General features: G+C 33.8%; 1 protein-coding gene across 1 annotated transcript; it reads left to right on the plus strand.

Annotated features, from left to right (window-relative positions):
• Positions 1-10915: 10915 nt before the first annotated feature.
• On the plus strand, positions 10916-17887 carry Doc (dorsocross). Its single transcript, XM_076409446.1, has 4 exons — positions 10916-11087; positions 15706-15839; positions 16802-16938; positions 17005-17887. Exons 1-4 carry the CDS (start codon positions 10999-11001, stop codon positions 17692-17694), a joined length of 1050 nt encoding a protein of 349 aa, XP_076265561.1. The 5' UTR covers positions 10916-10998; the 3' UTR covers positions 17695-17887.
• Positions 17888-24033: the final 6146 nt, after the last annotated feature.

A 24033-nucleotide genomic window follows, 5' to 3' on the forward strand; every position in this document is an offset into this window, starting at 1 on the left:
TTCACTGTATATTTCAAAAACTAGCACGTGAATAAAATTTATTATACCACCACTCGATTCAACGTAAAATTCTTTATAACCACCGTGATTTTCATTAACCTGCGACTATTTGACCGGAAATGAGAGGAAAAACTTGAATATGGCAAAAAATGACATATTTTCACGACTATATATATGGAAAAAAGAGGCGATTTTTTTTACCTCTCGGATAAAGATAAAATTCTCAAAATATACGTATTTTTACGCGAAATAAACGAAAATCCATATTAAAGTGCTTTAAAATGTATAGCTTTTGAGATATATGGCATAAACAGAAATCCACTCATTTTTTGGAAATAAACTTTTCACTGTATATTTCAAAAACTAGCACGTGAATAAAATTTATTATACCACCACTCGATTCGACGTAAAATTCTTTATAACCACCGTGATTTTCATTAACCTGCGACTATTTGAACGGAAATGAGAGGAAAAAATTTGAATATGGCAAAAATCGCATATTTTCACGACTATATATATGGAAAAAGGAGGCGTTTTTTTTTTATCTCTCGGATAAAGATAAAATTCTCAAAATATACGTATTTTTACGCGAAATAAACGAAAATCCATATTAAAGTGCTTTAAAATGTATAGCTTTTGAGATATATGGCATAAACAGAAATCCACTCATTTTTTGAAAATAAACTTTTCATTGTATATTTCAAAAACTAGCACGTGAATAAAATTTATTAAACCACCATTCGATTCAACGTAAAATTCTCTATAACAACCGTGATTTTCATTAACCTGCGACTATTTGACCGGAAATGAGAGGAAAAACTTGAATATGGCAAAAAATGACATATTTTCACGACTATATATATGGAAAAAAGAGGCGATTTTTTTTACCTCTCGGATAAAGATAAAATTCTCAAAATATACGTATTTTTACGCGAAATAAACGAAAATTTATGTTAAAGTGCTTTAAAATTTATAGCTTTTGAGATATATGGCATAAACAGAAATCCACTCATTTTTTGAAAATAAACTTTTCACTGTATATTTCAAAAACTAGCACGTGAATAAAATTTATTATACCACCATTCGATTCAACGTAAAATTCTCTATAACAACCGTGATTTTCATTAACCTGCGACTATTTGACCGGAAATGAGAGGAAAAACTTGAATATGGCAAAAAATGACATATTTTCACGACTATATATATGGAAAAAAGAGGCGATTTTTTTTACCTCTCGGATAAAGATAAAATTCTCAAAATATACGTATTTTTACGCGAAATAAACGAAAATTTATGTTAAAGTGCTTTAAAATTTATAGCTTTTGAGATATATGGCATAAACAGAAATCCACTCATTTTTTGAAAATAAACTTTTCACTGTATATTTCAAAAACTAGCACGTGAATAAAATTTATTATACCACCACTCGATTCAACGTAAAATTCTCTATAACAACCGTGATTTTCATTAACCTGCGACTATTTGACCGGAAATGAGAGGAAAAACTTGAATATGGCAAAAAATGACATATTTTCACGACTATATATATGGAAAAAAGAGGCGATTTTTTTTACCTCTCGGATAAAGATAAAATTCTCAAAATATACGTATTTTTACGCGAAATAAACGAAAATTTATGTTAAAGTGCTTTAAAATTTATAGCTTTTGAGATATATGGCATAAACAGAAATCCACTCATTTTTTGAAAATAAACTTTTCACTGTATATTTCAAAAACTAGCACGTGAATAAAATTTATTAAACCACCATTCGATTCAACGTAAAATTCTCTATAACAACCGTGATTTTCATTAACCTGCGACTATTTGACCGGAAATGAGAGGAAAAACTTGAATATGGCAAAAAATGACATATTTTCACGACTATATATATGGAAAAAGGAGGCGTTTTTTTTTACCTCTCGGATAAAGATAAAATTCTCAAAATATACGTATTTTTACGCGAAATAAACGAAAATCCATATTAAAGTGCTTTAAAATGTATAGCTTTTGAGATATATGGCATAAACAGAAATCCACTCATTTTTTGAAAATAAACTTTTCACTGTATATTTCAAAAACTAGCACGTGAATAAAATTTATTAAACCACCATTCGATTCAACGTAAAATTCTCTATAACAACCGTGATTTTCATTAACCTGCGACTATTTGACCGGAAATGAGAGGAAAAACTTGAATATGGCAAAAAATGACATATTTTCACGACTATATATATGGAAAAAAGAGGCGATTTTTTTTACCTCTCGGATAAAGATAAAATTCTCAAAATATACGTATTTTTACGCGAAATAAACGAAAATTTATGTTAAAGTGCTTTAAAATTTATAGCTTTTGAGATATATGGCATAAACAGAAATCCACTCATTTTTTGAAAATAAACTTTTCACTGTATATTTCAAAAACTAGCACGTGAATAAAATTTATTAAACCACCATTCGATTCAACGTAAAATTCTCTATAACAACCGTGATTTTCATTAACCTGCGACTATTTGACCGGAAATGAGAGGAAAAACTTGAATATGGCAAAAAATGACATATTTTCACGACTATATATATGGAAAAAAGAGGCGATTTTTTTTACCTCTCGGATAAAGATAAAATTCTCAAAATATACGTATTTTTACGCGAAATAAACGAAAATTTATGTTAAAGTGCTTTAAAATTTATAGCTTTTGAGATATATGGCATAAACAGAAATCCACTCATTTTTTGAAAATAAACTTTTCACTGTATATTTCAAAAACTAGCACGTGAATAAAATTTATTATACCACCACTCGATTCAACGTAAAATTCTCTATAACAACCGTGATTTTCATTAACCTGCGACTATTTGACCGGAAATGAGAGGAAAAACTTGAATATGGCAAAAAATCGCATATTTTCACGACTATATATATGGAAAAAGGAGGCGATTTTTTTTACCTCTCGGATAAAGATAAAATTCTCAAAATATACGTATTTTTACGCGAAATAAACGAAAATTTATGTTAAAGTGCTTTAAAATTTATAGCTTTTGAGATATATGGCATAAACAGAAATCCACTCATTTTTTGAAAATAAACTTTTCACTGTATATTTCAAAAACTAGCACGTGAATAAAATTTATTATACCACCACTCGATTCAACGTAAAATTCTCTATAACAACCGTGATTTTCATTAACCTGCGACTATTTGACCGGAAATGAGAGGAAAAACTTGAATATGGCAAAAAATGACATATTTTCACGACTATATATATGGAAAAAGGAGGCGATTTTTTTTACCTCTCGGATAAAGATAAAATTCTCAAAATATACGTATTTTTACGCGAAATAAACGAAAATTTATGTTAAAGTGCTTTAAAATTTATAGCTTTTGAGATATATGGCATAAACAGAAATCCACTCATTTTTTGAAAATAAACTTTTCACTGTATATTTCAAAAACTAGCACGTGAATAAAATTTATTATACCACCATTCGATTCAACGTAAAATTCTCTATAACAACCGTGATTTTCATTAACCTGCGACTATTTGACCGGAAATGAGAGAAAAAACTTGAATATGGCAAAAAATGACATATTTTCACGACTATATATATGGAAAAAGGAGGCGATTTTTTTTACCTCTCGGATAAAGATAAAATTCTCAAAATATACGTATTTTTACGCGAAATAAACGAAAATCCATGTTAAAGTGCTTTAAAATTTATAGCTTTTGAGATATATGGCATAAACAGAAATCCACTCATTTTTTGAAAATAAACTTTTCACTGTATATTTCAAAAACTAGCACGTGAATAAAATTTATTATACCACCATTCGATTCAACGTAAAATTGTATAAAACCACCCTGATTTTCATTAATCTGCAAATATTTAAATAGAAGTGGCAGTAAAAAATGTATTGGAAATGGAAAAGAAACGCAACGGCGATTACCGCGGAAGGAACATGTAAAAAAGGTTAATAGTACAAGAATACGTGGTCCAGCCATCCCAGCTCCTTTAAATCGTCCTGTACATCGTCCTTATTATTATCCTACATATTGTTGACGAAAAATACAAAAATAAACAAAGTAAAACTATTCACATCGGAAAACGAACATTAAAAAATCCGTACGATTGTTCTCGCCCAGACGCTATTCGCCTAGTTCAAATAAAAAGTTAATTGGTTTGTATTTGGTCAACGATGAAGCCCAAGCTACGTTATCGCTAATAGGAGAACGTTTGCCTTTGCGAACGACAATGGTATCTGCAAAATCAACAGGCCGCATTCGAGATAACGGACAACCGAAAAGTAGTTTACGAACTGACGCGAACCCCAAACCGCAGGTATACGTATTTGCACAACTTCAGATTCATCGAGTGGATAAGGCTGGAGATTCGGTCGTACTCAAAGGGCACGTCAGATTTGTTGGGGAACGGTAATAAATCACGTCGCAATTGTTGTGGCCCTGCATCTTGGACATACTATTTGTGTTTATTGAGTTTTTATGTTTATTTTGTCAATATACTGCTGCATAAGCGCTCCCATAAAATAATTAGGTAATCTCACTGAAATACTAAAATATTTTCTATAAACGTACCAAAAAACCAAATCCCATTAACTATAATAATTGTTGAAGAATTATTAACCAATAAAAATAGTAAATGGCATATATAAAATGGCTGCATATTTTATTTTTTTAGTACTAACTAGCGACCCGCCCCGGCTTCGCACGGGTGCAATGCTGATACTAAATTAAATACACTACAGAAAAAATATGAACGTTGTATATAAAAACATAGCGGCCCGCTCCGACTTTGCACGGGCATAAAATATATATGCCTATGTCACTCAATGAAAACATGATTAAAATCGATCCAGTATTTTTGGTTCATTCATTACTGCCCTTGGCCTGCACGCATTAAATTTGGAGTAAAACAATTCCTCTTCCCCTATACTTACTATGAAGATTTCCTGCTATCTTTGGAATATCTAAATTCATACAATTTTTATTACATTACACATTTTTAAACGCATATTTTAAATTTGTAATATCTCCGAAAATATTTGCTTAATTTACATGCTGTAAGGAACCATATTGACCTATATTTATTGCACACTGTATTTAAGGTACTTAATTCGATAAGGATTAATGCCGTATTGCTTAAAATAGCTTCGTAAATAAGCCATTTTCTCACGTAAAAAGTAAACAATAAAAATGGTTAATGTGGGTTATCCCTAAAAGATAAGCATATACCATCGCGGACTTTTTTGTAGACCTTTTTATGGTGTACAATACTGTAGTACATTAATTTGATCTAACTCGTAGGGTTAGGCAGCGTTTTTGCTAATTGCTAAATAAGCCTAAAAAAATAGGTTAATTTACGACATCACGTTAGAAACCTCTAAAATTAGCAATGTTGCCTTAGTATATTATGCATGTATTATACATATAAACCTTCCTCTTGAATCACTCTATCTATTGAAAAAAACCGCATCAAAATCCGTTGCGTAGTTTTAAAGATTTAAGCGCACATAGGGATATAGGGACAGAAAAGGCGACTTTGTTTTATACTATGTAGTGATTATATATTATATTCGGGAATAGGAAAAAAAAATAGTTAAGCTGCGAATATATTTTTATTGTTTTTCAAAGTACTCGCCACGATGATCGATACACTATTGCATACGCTTAAACCAATTTCCAAAGCATTTATTCCATTCCGAATGAGGTATCTTCAAAACCTGATTTTTGAACTCTTCAATAGCTTCTTCCTGCGATGAAAATCGTTGACCACGCAGTTTATTCTTCACGGGAACAAAAAGAAGTCATTGGGTGCCAAATCAGGGCTGTACCGCGACGATGACCCATCAATTCGATGTTTTCGGTGCTCAAATAGTCTCTTGTTCGAGCCGATGTTTGAGAGCTCGCATTGTCATGATGAAGAACAATCCGGCGTCTCTTGTTTGTTTCCCTTATTTCACCGAAGACTTCTGGCAAACAAATGGTTGTGTACCAATCAGAATTTACTGTTCTACGATCCCCTAGAGGCATTGTTACAATATGACCAGTTTTCCCGAAGAAACAGGCCACCATTTCCTTTGAAGTGCTTCGTGCGGGAACAACTTTGTTGGATTTTGTTCTTGGAACACCCATACAGTTGATTGCTGCTTATTTTCGGGCTCATACGAATATATCCATGATTCGTCACCTGTCACGATTTTATAAACCTCTTTCGAAGCACCGCCATTGAATTTCTGAAGCATTTCTTTGCATCAATCGACACGAGCCTTTTCTTGAGCGATTGTCAAATTGTGTGAGATCCAACGCGAACATAACTTTCGCACAGCTAAGTGTTCATATAATATCGCATATATGCTGGTGGAACTAATGCTTAGCGATGCCTCAATATCACAATAGGTGACATGGCGACCTTGCTTAATCATTTCGCACACAGCATCGATGTTTTCTGGCACAACAGCCGATTTTGGACGACCTTCACGACACTCGTCGGACAGCGAATTACGACTACCATTGAATTCACTAAACCAAAGATACACGGTGGTTTTTGATGGAGCTTCATCGCCAAAAGTCAAATTAAGTTGATTTAAGCACTCTTGTTGTGATAATCCACGTCGAAAATCGTAAAAAATCATTGCACGATTCAGTTCCATTTCTTGCCGAGACGAAACTTTCAACTAAATGTAAAATAAACAAATAGCGACCGTGCAACACAATGTTCTAAGTGCGTATATCGTCAAAAATGTCAAACTTTACGAAGACAAGTAAGAGTATATAATTAATATATGATAAGTGTAGGAAATATTATTGTAGATTGTAAAAGATTTATGTACACAGATATGTGTGTAATTGTTCAGAATATACACAAGCATTTGGTCAAAATGTGCCAAAAGAGAAAGGATAGAAACTGTTTTACAGATATGGCAAATACATTAAAGAGAATGCAGTAATTAAATCTAGTTTTCTCAAGGAAGATGTATACAGGTGTTAACAGAACAAACTAAAGAGAAATACAGTGATATCAAAATGTCTTTACAAGGAAACACTGTACCAAAGGACACAGAACCGCCTAGAACTCTAACTCTTACGTGGTATGGAAAAGAATTAAATGTAAATATAATCAAACATAACCCTAACCTACAAACTATTGTAATTGTGTACTTGTAGTTTTAAGTCCTTCGATAATATATGCATTAGATCTACTATAATGTTAAAATAAATTATATTTGATAACAGCATTTTTGTTTAATATTATTTAGATTAGAATTTTGTTATATGTCAAATCCAAACTGAACTAAAACTCAAAGTTGATGCGGCAACATTGCGGCATGACATCTTTTGACGTCATAAATTTAGACAAACTGGCAGTATATTAGAACAATAATGAACGCAATTAGGCAATTTATTTTTTAAAAATATGTACGAACTTGTAGATACTTGTTTATTATCAAAATACCGAAAACTGTCGATCGCAAATGACTTTGTTTTCTTGCTTCCAACTCCAAACTGATAAGGGAAACAAACAATAGTCCCGGCTTGACTATTACGGTGAACGGTGGTGACTCATGAGCCTTCTTCATCATCGACCATGAGCAAACAATCTCCGTCATTAAGAGCGAAGAAAATGGCACAATATATTTGGGTGTTATCAGGCCCTTTTACAATGTTGTTTGCGTCCTTGGTCAAGGGTCCAAAGTTTTAAATTCGAATCAAATATGACAAACATCATTAGATGGTAAAACAAGTCGTAAACTAATCGAAAATATTTTGAAAATTCACATAAACAAAACAATAAAGTTATATTTCCATCCCATTGTAAATCGATCCCTGATAATCTTAAACAAATAGTTGTATAAAACTACTACTAAATGTATTTAATATTTTTGTGTAGCAATGCTCTATAAACAGAATGAATCGTGAATGTTATTTTTTCCGATATCTTCTCGGCCAAAACATGTTGTAAACTTATCGAAAATATTTTGAATATTCACGTAAACAAAACAATAATTTTATTTCCACCCTATTCTAAATCAATCTCTGATAAGCTTTAACAAATTGTTGTTTTAATTGTATAAGACTACTACTAAATGTGTTTATTATGTTTGTGTAATAATGATCTATAAACAGAATGTATCGTGAATATTCGACTATTGTTAAAAATACAAACATCTCGATAGCCATGTGTAAACAAATGAAATCTACTAGGAACATGTCAAAGATTGCGCTGAAACAATATCGCCAAGTACCAAAACAAACTGGGAATGTTGTGATAGTGACCGAGTCGGGACCGACGTGTTGCGTTTTGGCGGCTAACGTTAAAATACAGGGCGATTAATCACTACTGGCGGATCCAACAGACGTTGTCCTGCCCGAACTCTGGCATAATAACATCAAATTAGTGGTCTTGTTGTAATCTAAACCATTCTCGAATCCACATAAACGCAAACAAGAAATTTCACCTAAGAAAGAAAATCCACATAAACGCAGACAAGAAATACGAAAGTGACATTTCTATCACTACTTAAATTTAAACTAAAAACGTGTTATTATCTTGTTACGCCTACAAAAGTTGTTACTTTCGAAACAGTTAACAAGTTTGAAAGCTTGAAGCTGAGGTCAAATTTGAAGCTTCAATCTAAAGAAAACTTTATTGCTTCGAAACTAACTTATATACCTAGGCCAACTGGCCAAAGAGAAATCCAAATCAGAAATAAAGAGATAGCTTAAGAAATAGTTCTTCCTCATCCATTGTATTCACCAAATATTATTTCTTCCAGTTGTTAACTTATACGCCTTTATACCCCATAGACTGCATTTTTGTAAGATCCTAAACATTGTATTAAATAGTTTATAACACTAAGAAATGAACCATTAATATATAACAAATGTACTAACTATAAAGCTAACAAGACTGATCAAAGGAAAAAAGAACAGAAAATAATATTTCTTATTAAGAAAAGTCCTAATTCATAAGTGTTAAATTGACACAAAAAAATCCCTCGAAATTAATGTACACTTCAAAATATAACAAATATATTAATTACAAAACTCGCCGGCTTGGCAACACTGCACGCTAGGACGGTCCTCCTGCTGTTGCTATAGTCGCGGGTTCGAATCCTGCTGGGGAATGGTCGTAAATGTATGTTTATGATTGTCCTTAGGCCACAATGCAAAATCCGAAAAGGAAAATGATTCCAGTCACGCCAGTAACCAGGCTGGGTAAGACCGGATATCTTCTGGGGTGATTTCTAAGTTGGTCACTCGTCAGTCGGTAGGCTTAATGCCGAGGACCGTGGTTCGGAGTCCACGTTAGACACTAGGTACAATCCAGATAAACTTTGGTTGGTAACAAGGGGATTAAAATATAAAAAAAATACAAAACTAATTAATTAAAACCTTTTTTTTCTTTGTCCCACACCATCCACTCTACCCACTAGAGTTTGCTCTGATTCCCATAGACCGACTAGTAATTTTTTGGAGATGTCAAAAGTTGAGTCAAATGTTGATAAACACAAAATATTCATCAACATATAAAAACTATAAAACTAATCAGAATGATCAAAAAAACTCAAATCCAGAAAAGAAAAAAGTCTTATTCAATCCACCGTATCAAATTAAAGTAAATTTACACAAAAAAACATTCAAAATTAATTAATATTTCAACATATAACAACTGTATATTAATTAGAAAACTGATCATACTAATTAGGGGGAAACCGAATCTAATAATAACAATGGGTTATATTCCTTTAAAACAATACTTTTATCTGGTAAATTTACAGAAAAAAATGTTTCAAAATTAAATCATACTACAGCATATAGCAACTGTGTTAATTAGAAAACAGATCAGACGAAATAATGAGAAACCGAAAGTACAATTAGGTCTAAAAAATAACATAATAATAACAAAAAAGTTACATCTAGCGTTGGGAACTGAAAACAGTCGATAGTCGCAAAATAGTTGAAACAATCGATAGTCAAAAAACTACCGGTTGTATCAAATGTACGGTTCGACCGTTTTTTTTTTCAATTCGTGGGTACATTTTTGTCAAGTTCGTGGCTAGGACGACAGAGCCAGAAAGTTAAAAGTCAGTCCAATGAAAAGAGTAGAACCAAAAATAGTAAATAAAAGTATACGACTGAAACAGTCACTGGTGAAGAGTAGTAAAATCAGTCGAACCAAAAATAGCCACTGAAACAGTCGATAGTAAATAGCAGTTAATTACTAAACAGTCGATAGTTCCCAACACTAGTTATATCCCTTTAAGATAATAATTTTATCTGGTAAGTTTATACTAAAAACCTTCAACATTAATTAACATTTCAACATATAACAGCTGTATTAACTAGAAAACTGATCAGACTGATTAAAAAGGAACCAAAATCGGGATCATTTCTAAGAAATAGTATAGTAATAAAAAAAACTTTATATTCATTTGAAATAATAATTTTATTTTTAACGCTATCAAATATAACGCTATCAATTACAAACACACTGAAGAAAGGGTTACCGAAATTAGGAAAGAAAGATTATTGCAGAAAACCAATAAAACAATAAAAAATTCTCTATTAATTCTCACAAGAAAAAGACGTGCCATGACAGTGTTACAACCGGGCGACCAATGAGAACTGGTCAAGTATAGGTACCCTTAGCAGAACCAATAGGAGCTCGATCAACCCCCGATGGGCAGGTACCGAAACTGTTCGGGTACTGCCTAGATAAAAAGAGCCCTATGTCTTACTGAGTGTCGGTGTCTAGTTGCCAGTTTAACAGAAAAGTGCTTGGAGTGCAGGTGTTTCCTGAAGTTATAAGGATAGTGTTTACTTGTGTGTGTCACTAACGATGAATTCTTACGTATATGGACGAGAAGGTGGTGGACCCAATGCGCCGCTATACCAGGGATATCACGGTAAGAACCCGGTGCCTAGAGAGAGTAAATCTGGTTTCTATAACTCGTTTTCTGTTTTCCTAAAGATCCCTACGCAATGAAGTGCAGCGTCAAGCTGAAGAACGAGACGTTGTGGCAACAATTTCATTCTTTAGATAACGAAATGATAATTACCAAGACCGGAAGGTAAGTCGCCGATTTTTCGCTATTCATGTTAGTAGTAGCCAAGAACACATGTTGTTTTGGGACCGAGCGTAAACAACGTCAAGTTTGCGTTGAAAACAGCCACATGTGGTACATCTCGAAATGCAAAACGTTCCGAAAACACTGTGGGGATATATAATCAAAACAAGTAGCCTTCCGGTACAAGGAATCCGTCTCTTTCGGCATTCTGATCATTCTAAATACGCGTTTTTCCCAAAGATATCTGTACGAACGTTTAACATTCATTTTTAAATATCTATAGTTTAATAATATAGTATAATATATTGTTTGGTGTTATAAATTAGATTTAACACTAAGTATTTCTTGCATATAAAGGGTAATATATATAATTACTTCCATATATTTACGAAAAATCATATTAAATTCAAAAATTTATATACCCGGCGATAATTACGCTCCAAGAATTACCGAATGACCGTCTGAAAGTAAGAACGACTAATCCAAGACAGTCTGCCGCTTTACATAATCGGTCTACGCCGTTACCCGAAATAATTACAACGAAATTATCGACGTCTGGATACCCTGAAAGCTTTCCTTACCGGTATCCTTACCTATGCTTTTAACCGCAATCAATATTACATAAATAACAGGCGTCGGTATTGTTTTGTTTCGGCGGACGACTAGATTTGAATCGCGCCAACTTTTATTTTAATATTAAACGGATTCGACGGACAATTAAGACGGGTCGAGACACGGCCTACCTGATCGGAACGAAGCCGTACTGATGCGAGCGGAGACGCCACAAAATATGATCTGCAAACAGGGCCATTGTGTCTCGAGTGGTTATTACCGGTTGCAATCGAGCTGCGAAAGTTTTATTCTATTGAAAACGGGTGGAAAATTCGTTTCTATTCAACGGTGCCGGGTCCGAGAATTGACAAGGTCCTAAATGGTTCTTGATTAGTTTATGGGGTTGGATTTGGGTTTTTTCGAAGAATAAAAAAAGGGTATTTTATCGATTCCTCTCTTTTTGTATAGGATAGTATAATATTTAACTTTATGGGCTCCGAAAATTGTTTATGAATTAAATTAATTAACTAATAAATAATATAATATAAAATAATAAGGCATAGCTTCAATTTTTTGAACTATTACTTAATTGTATATAATTGCACAATAATATTAATAATATTTAACTTTATAAGATGTTTAAATAAATAATTTTAGCCATATTTCTTTTCCATAGATAAAATAACAGCTTCAGTTTTTCATATTATTAATTAATTTGATATAATTGCTTAATAGTATTATTACTATTTAACACATTAAATGATCAATTGCTTCGAAAATAACGTCTTTAGACTCCAAAAACTTAGAATTTTAGTTCCATTGTCGAGGGTTATATTAATTTCAATTTTTCTTTTTTTTTTCTTCCAAATACACAGTGTTTCTCAGAATATGTTCACTTTGCAAACGAACCTACACTTTATTCAGCGAGATATTGTTAACTTTTTCAATCACCTAGAAACAAATCTGGACTATACTATATTTTGACCATCATTTTTTCTTTTCAAATAAACGCTATATTTTGTCCTAGTCTCAAAGCAGTTGTTGGATCTGTTAAACTGTACGTCTTCTTCTATACGGGTTTTCGATTTTGAGAATCTGACGGAGCTAAATCTTGCGAATAAGGCGGTTGTAAACTTAAACTAGGTGAATTTTGAGAAAAAGTCGCGATATTTCATCCAGTTGTCGTGTATAAATGAAGATTTCGACAGTTTTGTAAATAGAAAGTAATCACTCTTACTTATTTTGGCCTTAATTTAATGGTACGGCAGTATGCTCGCCGGTCAGGTCTTCTAATTAGTTAAAATCACCGCAACGTTTCAAATAAACGCTATATTTTGTCCTTGTCTCAAAGCAGTTGTTGGATCTGTTAAACTGTACGTCTTCTTCTATACGGGTTTTCGATTTTGAGCATCTGACGGAGCTATATCTTGCGAATGAGGCGGTTGTAAACTTAAACTAGGTGAATTTTGAGAAAAAGTCGCGATATTTCATCCAGTTGTCGTGTATAAAAATATCAAGATGTATTCAAGCAATTTATAAACATTCAACGGTCTTTCTTTATGATTGTATCCAGTTGAAGTTGAGTATTTCCGTTTTCCGTTAATGTTTTGAGAAAACCCTCATTGGTCGCTTTTTCTTAACAACTATCTCATAACGACGACAAGTTGGACAAACGTCGATGAAAGGCGAAGTCATACCTGTACCGATAACTTCACCGTTAAACTCACATTTCCTAACATATTTGGATCAATGTTTTCTTCTTCTATGCCACAGCTAAAGTGAAGGGTTATTATATTTTACAAATTAGTTACATATAATTAACATTATAAAAGACTTATTTATATAAAAGACAAATTTATACCTCGAACCACCTAGCGGCAAATTAACGAACTAAAACACTATATCGCATGCGCCCATTAAAGATACCTTCTACATTCTCAATATTTTGTGCATTAGTTGCTTTTTCTTAGCAACTATCTCATAACGATGATAAGTTGGACAAACGTCGATGAAAGGCGAAGTCATACTTGTACCACCGTAATCCTGGATTTTTAAATTGAGCCAAAACTGTATCATACCGTATTACTTTTCATTATTGCAAAAATATTACTGTTTGTACGAGACAACTGTTAGGAAATCGTAACAAGGCACTGCGAGCGTCAGAATAATGGTCCTCGTACCATCATTCCGACTGGTACCCACGTCATCAGAATAAACACGACCCATATTCTCACCTATTAATTAATAAGCGGGTGACGCCAAATGTCGGTGGCCAAACGGAAGCCCGCAATCACCGTAATTTATTTCGAATCATCCTCCGTCGGGAACCGCATTCTGATTTTCCGAAATTCGCACCATCGCACAGCCGATGTCGTCCTTTTATTCCCCTTAAGTACCTGTTGATGACTCTTCGGTCACAGTCTCGCCGACCGCGGCTCAGAGGCCCCGCATCGGCGACGCTTAGAATGTGACGGGCGGCACCTTTTGAAATGGAGACTGCTACCCACAAAAGGATTAAGTTGTAATAACCTAACGGGGCCTTTTCGAGGCTTTTCTTCCTCCACAATGCCGCAGCCAAATAGGCGGTAATTGTTACACTAAGGTTTTTATTTATTCCGATCAAGAGACACTTCGCTAGGTCTGTTCGGACGGTCGGATTATCCATCTCTGAAGAGGTTCCTTTCAGGCGTCGGCGACTTCTACAACAACATTATCTTCTACGGTTCGCCGTGGCGGAAAGAAACGGACAATGTCCGAAATTCGCCAACGTTTACTCATTAAAATTCACCAAAAAGAACTAAAAACTGATGATAAAGTACTAATTATTGACAAAAATAATTGAATTTCCATAAAATATTCAAAGATACTCTATTTACTCAGTAAAAATCAACAAAAAGAACTAACTAAACCCTGATAATAAGATGGAGACTATTGTATAAATGAAGATTTCGACAGTTTTGTAAATAGAAAGTAATCAATCTTACTTATTTTGTCCTTAATTTAATGGTACCGCAGTATGCTCGTCATTTAGGTCTTCTAATCAGTTAAAATAAATGTTTACGAGCTGAAGGATTCGATCCCAGTTATTTTTTTAACATTCAATACAAATATCAACTTATTATTCACGAAATAACAACATTTTCATAAAATTATCAATGATACTTCAACAAAATCCAACAGAGACAGTTTAATCTTGCAAATATTGTCATAAAAACCAACTTAATACACTTAAATATCCGAAATAGACATTATTCGGCCGTATATATAGAGTTAATATCAACTGTTAAACTGTAATAGTCGAATTATGTAAGTCTTATTAGAAAAAGCAAGTTAAAAAGTGAAATTCCTCTTAAACTAAACGAAAAGTTTTAAAAAATCTAAAACCATCCGATCTTAAAGAACGACCTTTAATACCATGGCATACTATGTGACAAGCAAACTTAAAACAAAATTCAATAGACGTATGAGATCAATTAAAAACAAAGAAAATGACGCCCTTAAAAGTATAAATCAGTGTTACATGAACATAAAGCATCTACATATTATCTGCGATTGTTTGTTGTCATTCTTGGGACCATCATTTTTTGATTGATGTGAGTACACACGGTTTCAATTGTTTGACCGACAACACCAAGTAGACAAGCTACAAATGTTGTGACTTCTGACCTTGGAACTACTGGGTAGATTTTTAGGCAACTTGATTTGATTTTGACCTCTATAATATGTAGTACTTGATTGTTGAATTAGATCAGATAATTAATTTGGACAGTATCATTACGTTTTGCTTCTAAAACATCATTAAAACCTTCTAAATGTACTGATACGACATTATTACATATTCTAAAAAATGTACAACGAATGGTACCGAACAAATAACGGTCGCTGAACGACAAGTGTCGGACAAAGGCGCAGACAAGATAGTCGGGGGCGTCAGAACCATTGTGGCGTCGAGTTTTAACACTTGACTAAATCCCCGAAGACCAGATCTTTATCTGGGGCCTTTGTAGCGACCGCTTTTCTCAGCGCCTTACGTACAAGACTTAAAACAAGCGTTTTTTTTATGTTACAGGCGTATGTTCCCATCCTTGCAGGTGGAAATCGGCGAGCTAGAGCGGGAAACAAGCTACTGTGTCATGGTAGAGATGGTGCCGGTGTCTAGGTGTCGCTTCAAGTATTCCACGTCAGGAGGATGGGCTCCAGCAGGTAAACATTCTTGATTTCTTACATTAAGCAGAATATTAAAGATATTCTCTTCGTTTTTATTGAAATATATTGACACAGTGCAACCTTGATATAACCAAACTGAAGAGAATTAAAAAATATTCATTATGACAAGGTATAAAAGCTTGTTTATTGATACCATATTCCTCAAAACATGCACAAGTATATGTATCTGGATCTCTCAGTAAAACAGGAAATAATACCTTATAGCATAAAGTATCAGAAAGACTTGAGCTCAATACGAGTACAAACTTGCCACTACAAGCTGGCATTGACGTTAATTGTAATAGAAGGACAACAGCACGTGAGACTCAAGAGATGCGATATCCAGTCTCGGCAACATATTTATGTAAACGGATATGAGCTGCGACCGTAAAGTGAAGCTCTTTAATTAAACAAACAATTTAAGCTTTAGTTCAAACAGAAGGGTTTATTGTTAAACAGGGTAACGAACACACTGACCCGCACTCAATATATTCGGGTGTTCCACAGGGCAGTGTTCTTGCCCCATTATTATATCTATTGTATACAGCTGACCTCAAGAAACATTACTGTTGCAACCTATGCTGACGATAGTGGATAGGCTCAAACGCAAACTACAATACGAAGTAATTAATAGACACATAGAGTGAGAATTAATTAGAGTAGTCTAGAATAAGTTAGGATATACTTTAAAATAAGTTAGAATATTATCTAGAATAAGATTTAGATAATAAGTTGTACAGCAGATCACTTACTGAAGTCAGGATGGTTATATAACCCATATAATAGTACTTATTGCCCACGGGCAGATTGTTGACGTTCTAGGAGATTAATAAAAAAATAGAAGAGAAACAAGCTACATTGAGACTCGTTATATCAAGCTTACACTGTACTTTGAAACAAAAATACGTTTAATTTTTCTATATCGACCAGCAAATAACGATTTTTATTTGTCGACGCAGGAAGCGAGGAAGCCCAAAGTCCGAACCGCATGTACATACACCCGGAGAGCCCCGCTAAAGGAGAATATTGGATGTCCCAGCCCGTCAGCTTCGCCAGAATGAAGCTGACGAATACGTCAGCGGCCCCTCTCGGACAGGTAAGCACCAATCGCCAAACAACCGAAAACTGAGCATTCTTCAACGCGCTTTTTTCCCGTTCGCAGGTAGTACTTACATCGATGCATAAGTATCAACCCCGGATAATCATCGCCAAGACGACGGAACCCGCCGCCTTCGCCTGGAGCCCCAACAGCTGCGTGGTGTTTCCCGAGACCCAGTTCGTGGCTGTGACCGCCTACCAGAACGAGCGTATCACCCAGCTGAAGATCGACAACAATCCCTTCGCAAAGGGATTTCGGGAATCGGGCCAGTCCAAGTGCAAGCGGAAGCGTGACAGCACCTCCGAGTCGGAGACGGATGACCACAAGGTGATCAAGATCGACGTGGAGAGCTTGTCCCCGCCGCCGCAGGACACCGACAATTCCCGTCGAACCACGCCCGAACTCGAGAATGTCGGCGAGGCCGCGCCGACGGACGTTCCCGCGGGTCCAAGTGAACAGTGCAGGTATCCCGCATTTGCCTACGAACCGCCATTCTACGCCGCCGGTACGCTCCCCTACTTCCACACTACCGCCCCGATGCCGTTCTATCCACCCACGACAGTCCCTCTATATCCTGCCTGCCACAACTATTATAGTAATATCTTATGGAGAACACCCCTGCTGTACAGACATAACTCGCCCTCCCTGCCCATTCCCCAAAACCCCACGGCGAGCGCGGCATCGAATAATCATGAAAGAAACGCAGTTAAAACATATACGGACTTCACCATTAAAACGATACTAGGTTGTTAAAAACTCGCCAAAGCCGTAGGATCAAGTAGGCCGCCATCAACTGTGCTGTGATATTTTGTTAGTCTATAACCGTTGTAAATAATTAGAAAAAAAAACATAATCTGTATAAAACGTTAATATATATTTTAATGATGTGATATATAGGTACAAAATGTATGTACGCTCGGTATAGTAATATAAAAATGTAAATTGTGCACCAAAGTGATTTTAAATATATTTTTTTGGGACAATAAATCGTGTTTTAATTTCTCACTGCTGGACTTAACGCCTAAAATTTTACTTCAGACTTACATGAAACAGAACTTAAATAACAAAGGTTAGAAAAGATATAAGGTTATAAATATTTACTATAAACTATAACTGTAATAAAATGAGTGGAATATAAATAAATAATAAATAGAACCAATTTATGGCTGTTAACATAATTTACTGTTAAAAAAAATATGCAATTGTCAATACTTGTTAATAATACGTCTTTACCTGACTATTTGCTATCAAATATTTATAACCGTGTCACATTATCTGTTGTGATAATTTGATAACGTACTAATACAATAATAATATACAAGTAATAATACAATTAACATTCCTGTTCATTTACTAGAGGATGGTCCAAAATATATCGGTTATTTTTATTTATTGAGAAATAAATTGTCCACTTACATGACATACATTTCTTTTCAGGAATACTATCTATTGCTTATTAAAATAAATACTACTTTCAAAGTTGGGCAATAGCACTTATTTTCTGAATTTTAAACTACCACTACAGGTAAAAAGCACCAAATTCACAAAAACCTACTGTATCTTTGTAAAAAAAACTTTGAAATTATTATCGGAAAACCTTTGTCACTGTCAAAGATGTACAGGTGCCGATTGTACAACATGCATAACAAGATGCCTATATTTTAAGGGTTGTAATAAAAGGTTGTGATTAATTTAAATTCAATATACCAAATAAAAGAATTTTTTTAAGAACAGTACTCTTTAGTGAAATAAATATTTTATTCAAACTTAATAAACACAAAACAGGTGTCGATTATACAATCTGTATCACAAGATGCTTAAATTTTGAGGGTTATAACTGATTTAAATTTAATTTGTCAAACTATTGGCAAAATAATTATTTTAAAAAATTCAGCATGGCTGCACCCTTAAAATGCAAAAATTGTTAATGGGCTGGCTTGAAATGTTTGCATATTATATTTTAACCGAATAGTGCTTCTGGTAAATTTTAACTGTTCTAAGTTTTAGGTTGTCTTTTAATTTGTCACAATTCCGTTGCCATGGTAACTGCTGTCATAATAATCGTAACACAAGGAATTGCAAAAACGATTTGAACTCACTCTTAATAAAATATGTTTTTTATGTTTTAAGAGATTGTGATTTTGATGTTTTGTGAGATTTAGATAAAAACAATTTGAAAGAATCAAAGGATTAAAAGTGATTGAACAACCGCAAAAGGTAAATATCCAACATTATTTCAAAGGATTAAAAATAATTCAATCATTGTACCACCTTTACTGATTTGACTGAAATGTTTATGATATAAATTAATATTTTCCTTTAAATACGATTATTTAAAAACTAATAGTATGATATTTTTCAAATTAAGCAACATGTGGATTTGTTGTTGTATTATTGGAGATTTATTAAATCTGTCTCTGGATTCGTTTTTGAAAGGGTTAAAAAAATGTCGTGCGTTCTCTAGATAGTTCTGATCGAACCTCATTGGAATTGTCGTAATATCATGTTCCTTTCGTGGGATTAAAAGGCGTATCAACAGGTACGAGGTTCATATCACTAATCAGGCGTGTTACGTAGCTTCGAAGGTAGTTAAAACGAAACTAGTTCGAGCTGGCGTACCGCGAGGAATGCGCGGCGTCAGATAAACGAGGGAATCGTGAATAACCGTGAAGCTATGCGCCAGGATAGTCGTCGCATTCCGTAGACGCCACCCCATGAGAGAACGGCGTGTTTTCTGGTGTTTGACAGGGGATGAAAAGGGACCGACTCGGGTGGGTGGCCTGACTGGCGAAAGCCGTGACCGATTCGTCGCCAGCTACTTCCGCGTGTCCATCCCTGTCATCGATACATCGACAACACAGCGCGATAATTGATGGTTGGAACTGTGAAACTCGGAATCACACGTTCATCTTAATAGATTCGTGAACAATAACACATAAAACGTAGCAATTATTTCGTTTGTTTATTTATTTTTCGCTGTAACACGCAAAAAAATATGCTGATTAAAGTAGCCGTTTGTATAGTGGATTCCCTAGAATTTGATTGATACAATTTGTCCAGTTCCTGCACGATAACCAAAAAGTAGACTTATATTGGACGATAAAAAAGATTTCTTGTTTAAAAAGTCTATAAATATTTTTATCGCAATGTTAGGTAATATTTCCATTACTCTCTCGATATTTGTTAAAAATTATTTCCCTTTAATAATAAATAAAGCATTTACTTTATTTAAAAAGCTCTAGTAGTTATTGTGCGATCAATTTTTAATTATAGTCTATATTTATTATAGTATATTATTTAAAAATAGCAATTAACATATTAAAATACGATAAAACATTTGTGCGGATATCCATTCTGTTTTACAAATCCACAGAACATTCAATATAAAAGTATTTCTACTTCCTTTAAAACGAAATTATTTATTGCATGTTAATAGTATTTAGCCATAGCTCACTGCGATATCAGTTATTTTTTGAATAATTCTATGTTACCGAGAAGTGTCATAATATTCTTTTAATTCTTTGAAAAACTTGTCTTTAATGGGTTTATTTCCAATAGCACTGATCACTGCGGCTACCGAGCCAGTAATGTTCAGTACTCATCTATTTTTCTGTTTGAATTTGTAATAATTTATGTCAAACTACAGATTAGGACCCTCCATTTGACAAAATCGAAGCAAGCTGGCTTAGTAGCCACTGTGAATGGTCATCAAGTTGGTCACTCGCCAATTGATATACTTTTAATGCTAAGTAATGTTAAGCAATAGGTCCAGTATAGATAATAGTAAATATAATGTTCTAAAATATAATAAAAAAAAGCAATACATTATAAGTATCAGTTTTAATTGTAATTATGACCTTTTTTAAAATTTGCCTTGCGCTAATTATTCCAAATAATCTATTTATCTGTAATTATCATATCCGATTCATTAATTAATCTCATAACGTAACTTCTTCCTCACTCACAATTAACATAAACAACAAAATTATGAAATATACGATGTACTAACAACAGTAAATGAGTGAACAAAAAGAACATCAAGTAGTCGACTATTTCAATTATTAACTCAATTAAAAGACCATTTAAATATCCGTCAAAAGTTCAAATAATACATTTTGTTAGATTTTCGATACTGGCCTACTTTTATTTATATATTTAATTAAAAATGAAGTTGATAATATATTTAAAATGTTTATAGATTAGTGATTGAATAGCATTTTCTAATGATTTATATTGAAATAATATTTACTCTATCAACCCCATAACAATGCTGCCTGTCACAACATAATATAGCAAAAACAAAAGTGAAAAAAGACCAAACTGAAAAAAAAACTAAAAATTTATTAATTAAGAGTTATTATTTAATTGTCAGGACAGGTCTATAAATTAATTCAAAATGTCTGAATTTGTACCGAGCGAAGATCAACGAATGCTGCGTGAACTTTATGGCAACCATTCTCTATTCAACATGTGAATACTGGTTTCAAAAGAGGTGATCTATTAATCGAAGCCAAATATAAAAAGCCAAAAAAATTAAGGACGTGTAAGGCATAAAAAGAATACGTAGAATTCATAAAAGCAAAATCTGAATGGTTTTTTTCATAATGTTGTTACTGGCGATGAAAAGTGGATTTATTACTATAATCTAAAGCTCCATCCATATCCATTGATGTATTAACAGGTCAATTGAAAAGTTCCCGGCCTGACACATAGATGGCGCTACTAGAATTGAATATAAATTTGACAGCTATCGGATCATTAGTTGGTGAATTATAGTATTTTGGGTGAAGCAACTTTTGTAATTGTGAAAAAAATGAATAAAAAGGAATTTCGCGTGATGATAAAATATTGCTTTTTGAAGAGAAAAATTACAGTTGAAGCAAAAACTTGACTTTATGCCGAGTTTCCGGACACTGCCCCAGGAAAATCAACCATCAAGGATTAGTATGCTAAGTTTAGACATAGTGAAATGAGCACCGAAGACGGTGAAGGCAGTGGACGCCCAAAAGAGGTTGTTGCCGACGAAAATATTAAAAAATCCACAAAATGATTTTGAATGATCGTAAATTGAAATTGAATGAAATAGCAGATACTCTAAAGATATCAACTGAACGTGTACATCATATCATTCACGAGTATTTGGGCATGAGAAAGATCTGGGTAAAGTGGGTGTTGCGAGAGCTCACTTTTGATCAAAAACAACGACGAGTTGATGATTCGGAGCAGTGTTTGAAGATGATCAACCGTAATAAACCCGAGTTTTTGCGTCATGTGACAATGGATGAAACATGGCTCCATTATTTCACTCCGAAGTCCAATCGACAGTCATCCGAGTAGACTGTACATGATGAATCCTCCAAAACGTGGGAAAACTCAACAGTCGACTGGCAAGGTTAAATTGCCTGAAAGATGAGAAGGAGTAACTGCTATTGATGGACAATACTTAAATATACAAAATATCCTTTAAATTAATTTACAGGCCTAATATTTATTTAAAAATGTATTCCTGATTGTTTTAAACGGTCTTAATCACTTACATTGTGTAAATAAATCCTCAGATTCGACTCGTGTGTTTTCCGATGAGACAATTAATATTATCAGGGCGTATCTAACGCTTAACTCGGGTGTAAGCGCCTTAACAATATTTACATGGTACATGGTTGTTAAAGCCAGGAGAAACGTCAGTCCGCGCGAGATTACAACAAATTAACGTCAATACGGCAAAGTGAAATCGTCGCTAAGAGGGAAAACAATCCAAATTGGTCGCAGGCACCACCCTTAAAGTGGCGAATGTCTAGACGTACCACCCCGTCGGTTTTGTCGCCTCGTTGTACTTCCGACACGACGCACCACACCCCCTAGACCTAGGCTGCAACCCGAGCCCGTAGCGCCAGCCACTAGCGCCGGACACTCGTATCGCCCGTTTGCGAAATTCCAGGCCTGCTCTTTAATTAGGCGACGACCCAGCAAGTCATTGTTTGTTATTTTAAGTTTTCGAGAGGTAATTACCGACCACCGACGCCTGTTGCTCTCCGAGTATGCCCAGGGTTATTACCAAGGCTCTTGAAAGAATCATCCGTATCCTTAATAATAATCATCAAGCTTTTGTTTCCTCCACTCATGTATATTATAACAATACACAATTAACTTGAGTTTTTATCAATCAAAAAAGGTGAAAACGGTTCTAATGTCTTTCTATACGCGTTAGATAATAAAATGTGTAAACAGACAATTTGCCGTGGTGTAGATCACCGTCAATATTTGAATAAATTTATTCAACAAAATGCATGTTAATATCTGATTAAATACCTGTTTTATACAAAGTGATTTTAACTATGGCCATAAACATGCACCTTCCAAATAACTAAAATGTGTATTATATAACATAGACTTCTTTCTTTTAAGTTTTCCAAGAATATTTAACCACTACCAAAGCCTGATATCAAGCTCTTTACTAATAAGAATTACAATAACGCACAGATGATGAAAAATAAAGTATAAAACATACTATCCCTTCTTATAGTTATAATTCAAATAAATCTGAAAATTAAACACATCAAAATCACTGTCAAAAAGAAGCAGATGCCGATTTTACAATATGTATAACAAGATGCCTATATTTAAGGGTTAAAATTAATCAAAATATCAATAAAAAAATATGCAAGAATTTATAGAAATGTAAATACCGTAGTCAGATTATAACCAACAGACAAATTAGTTGGCTTAATTTTCACACAGTAATACATAGTAAACAATGAATTATACTCAATATTCAACAACACTATATTCAATAAAATATATTTGAAAAAATATATCTGCCAATCACTGTCAAGAAGAAACAGGTGCCGATTTTACAACGTGTATAACAAGATGCCTAAGATTAAGGGTTAAAATTATTTATAATATTAATAATAAAATATGTAGACCAGTTATATACCAGTTTATAAGTAAATTTTTTACATTTGGCCGATTGAATTATTAGCCAACTTAATTTTTATTCAATAATATATTGCTAAAAATAAATTAAAACTACACAATGCTATATACAATGCTAGGGCCTTGCGTAGATGTTGTTATTTTATAACATTGATT

This window comes from Rhynchophorus ferrugineus, unplaced genomic scaffold, assembly GCF_030347505.1.
Source record: "Rhynchophorus ferrugineus isolate W39M unplaced genomic scaffold, kcgeb_rfMv2 rfM7, whole genome shotgun sequence".
NCBI classification, from domain to species: Eukaryota; Metazoa; Arthropoda; class Insecta; order Coleoptera; family Curculionidae; genus Rhynchophorus; species Rhynchophorus ferrugineus.

Coding starts and splice junctions, on each gene's coding strand:
- Doc (XM_076409446.1), top strand. CDS start 10,999: ATGAAGTGCAGCGTCAAGCTGAAGAACGAGACGTTGTGGCAACAATTT. Junction 11,088..15,705: donor ATAATTACCAAGACCGGAAG/GTAAGTCGCCGA, acceptor TTTATGTTACAG/GCGTATGTTCCCATCCTTGC. Junction 15,840..16,801: donor AGGAGGATGGGCTCCAGCAG/GTAAACATTCTT, acceptor TTGTCGACGCAG/GAAGCGAGGAAGCCCAAAGT.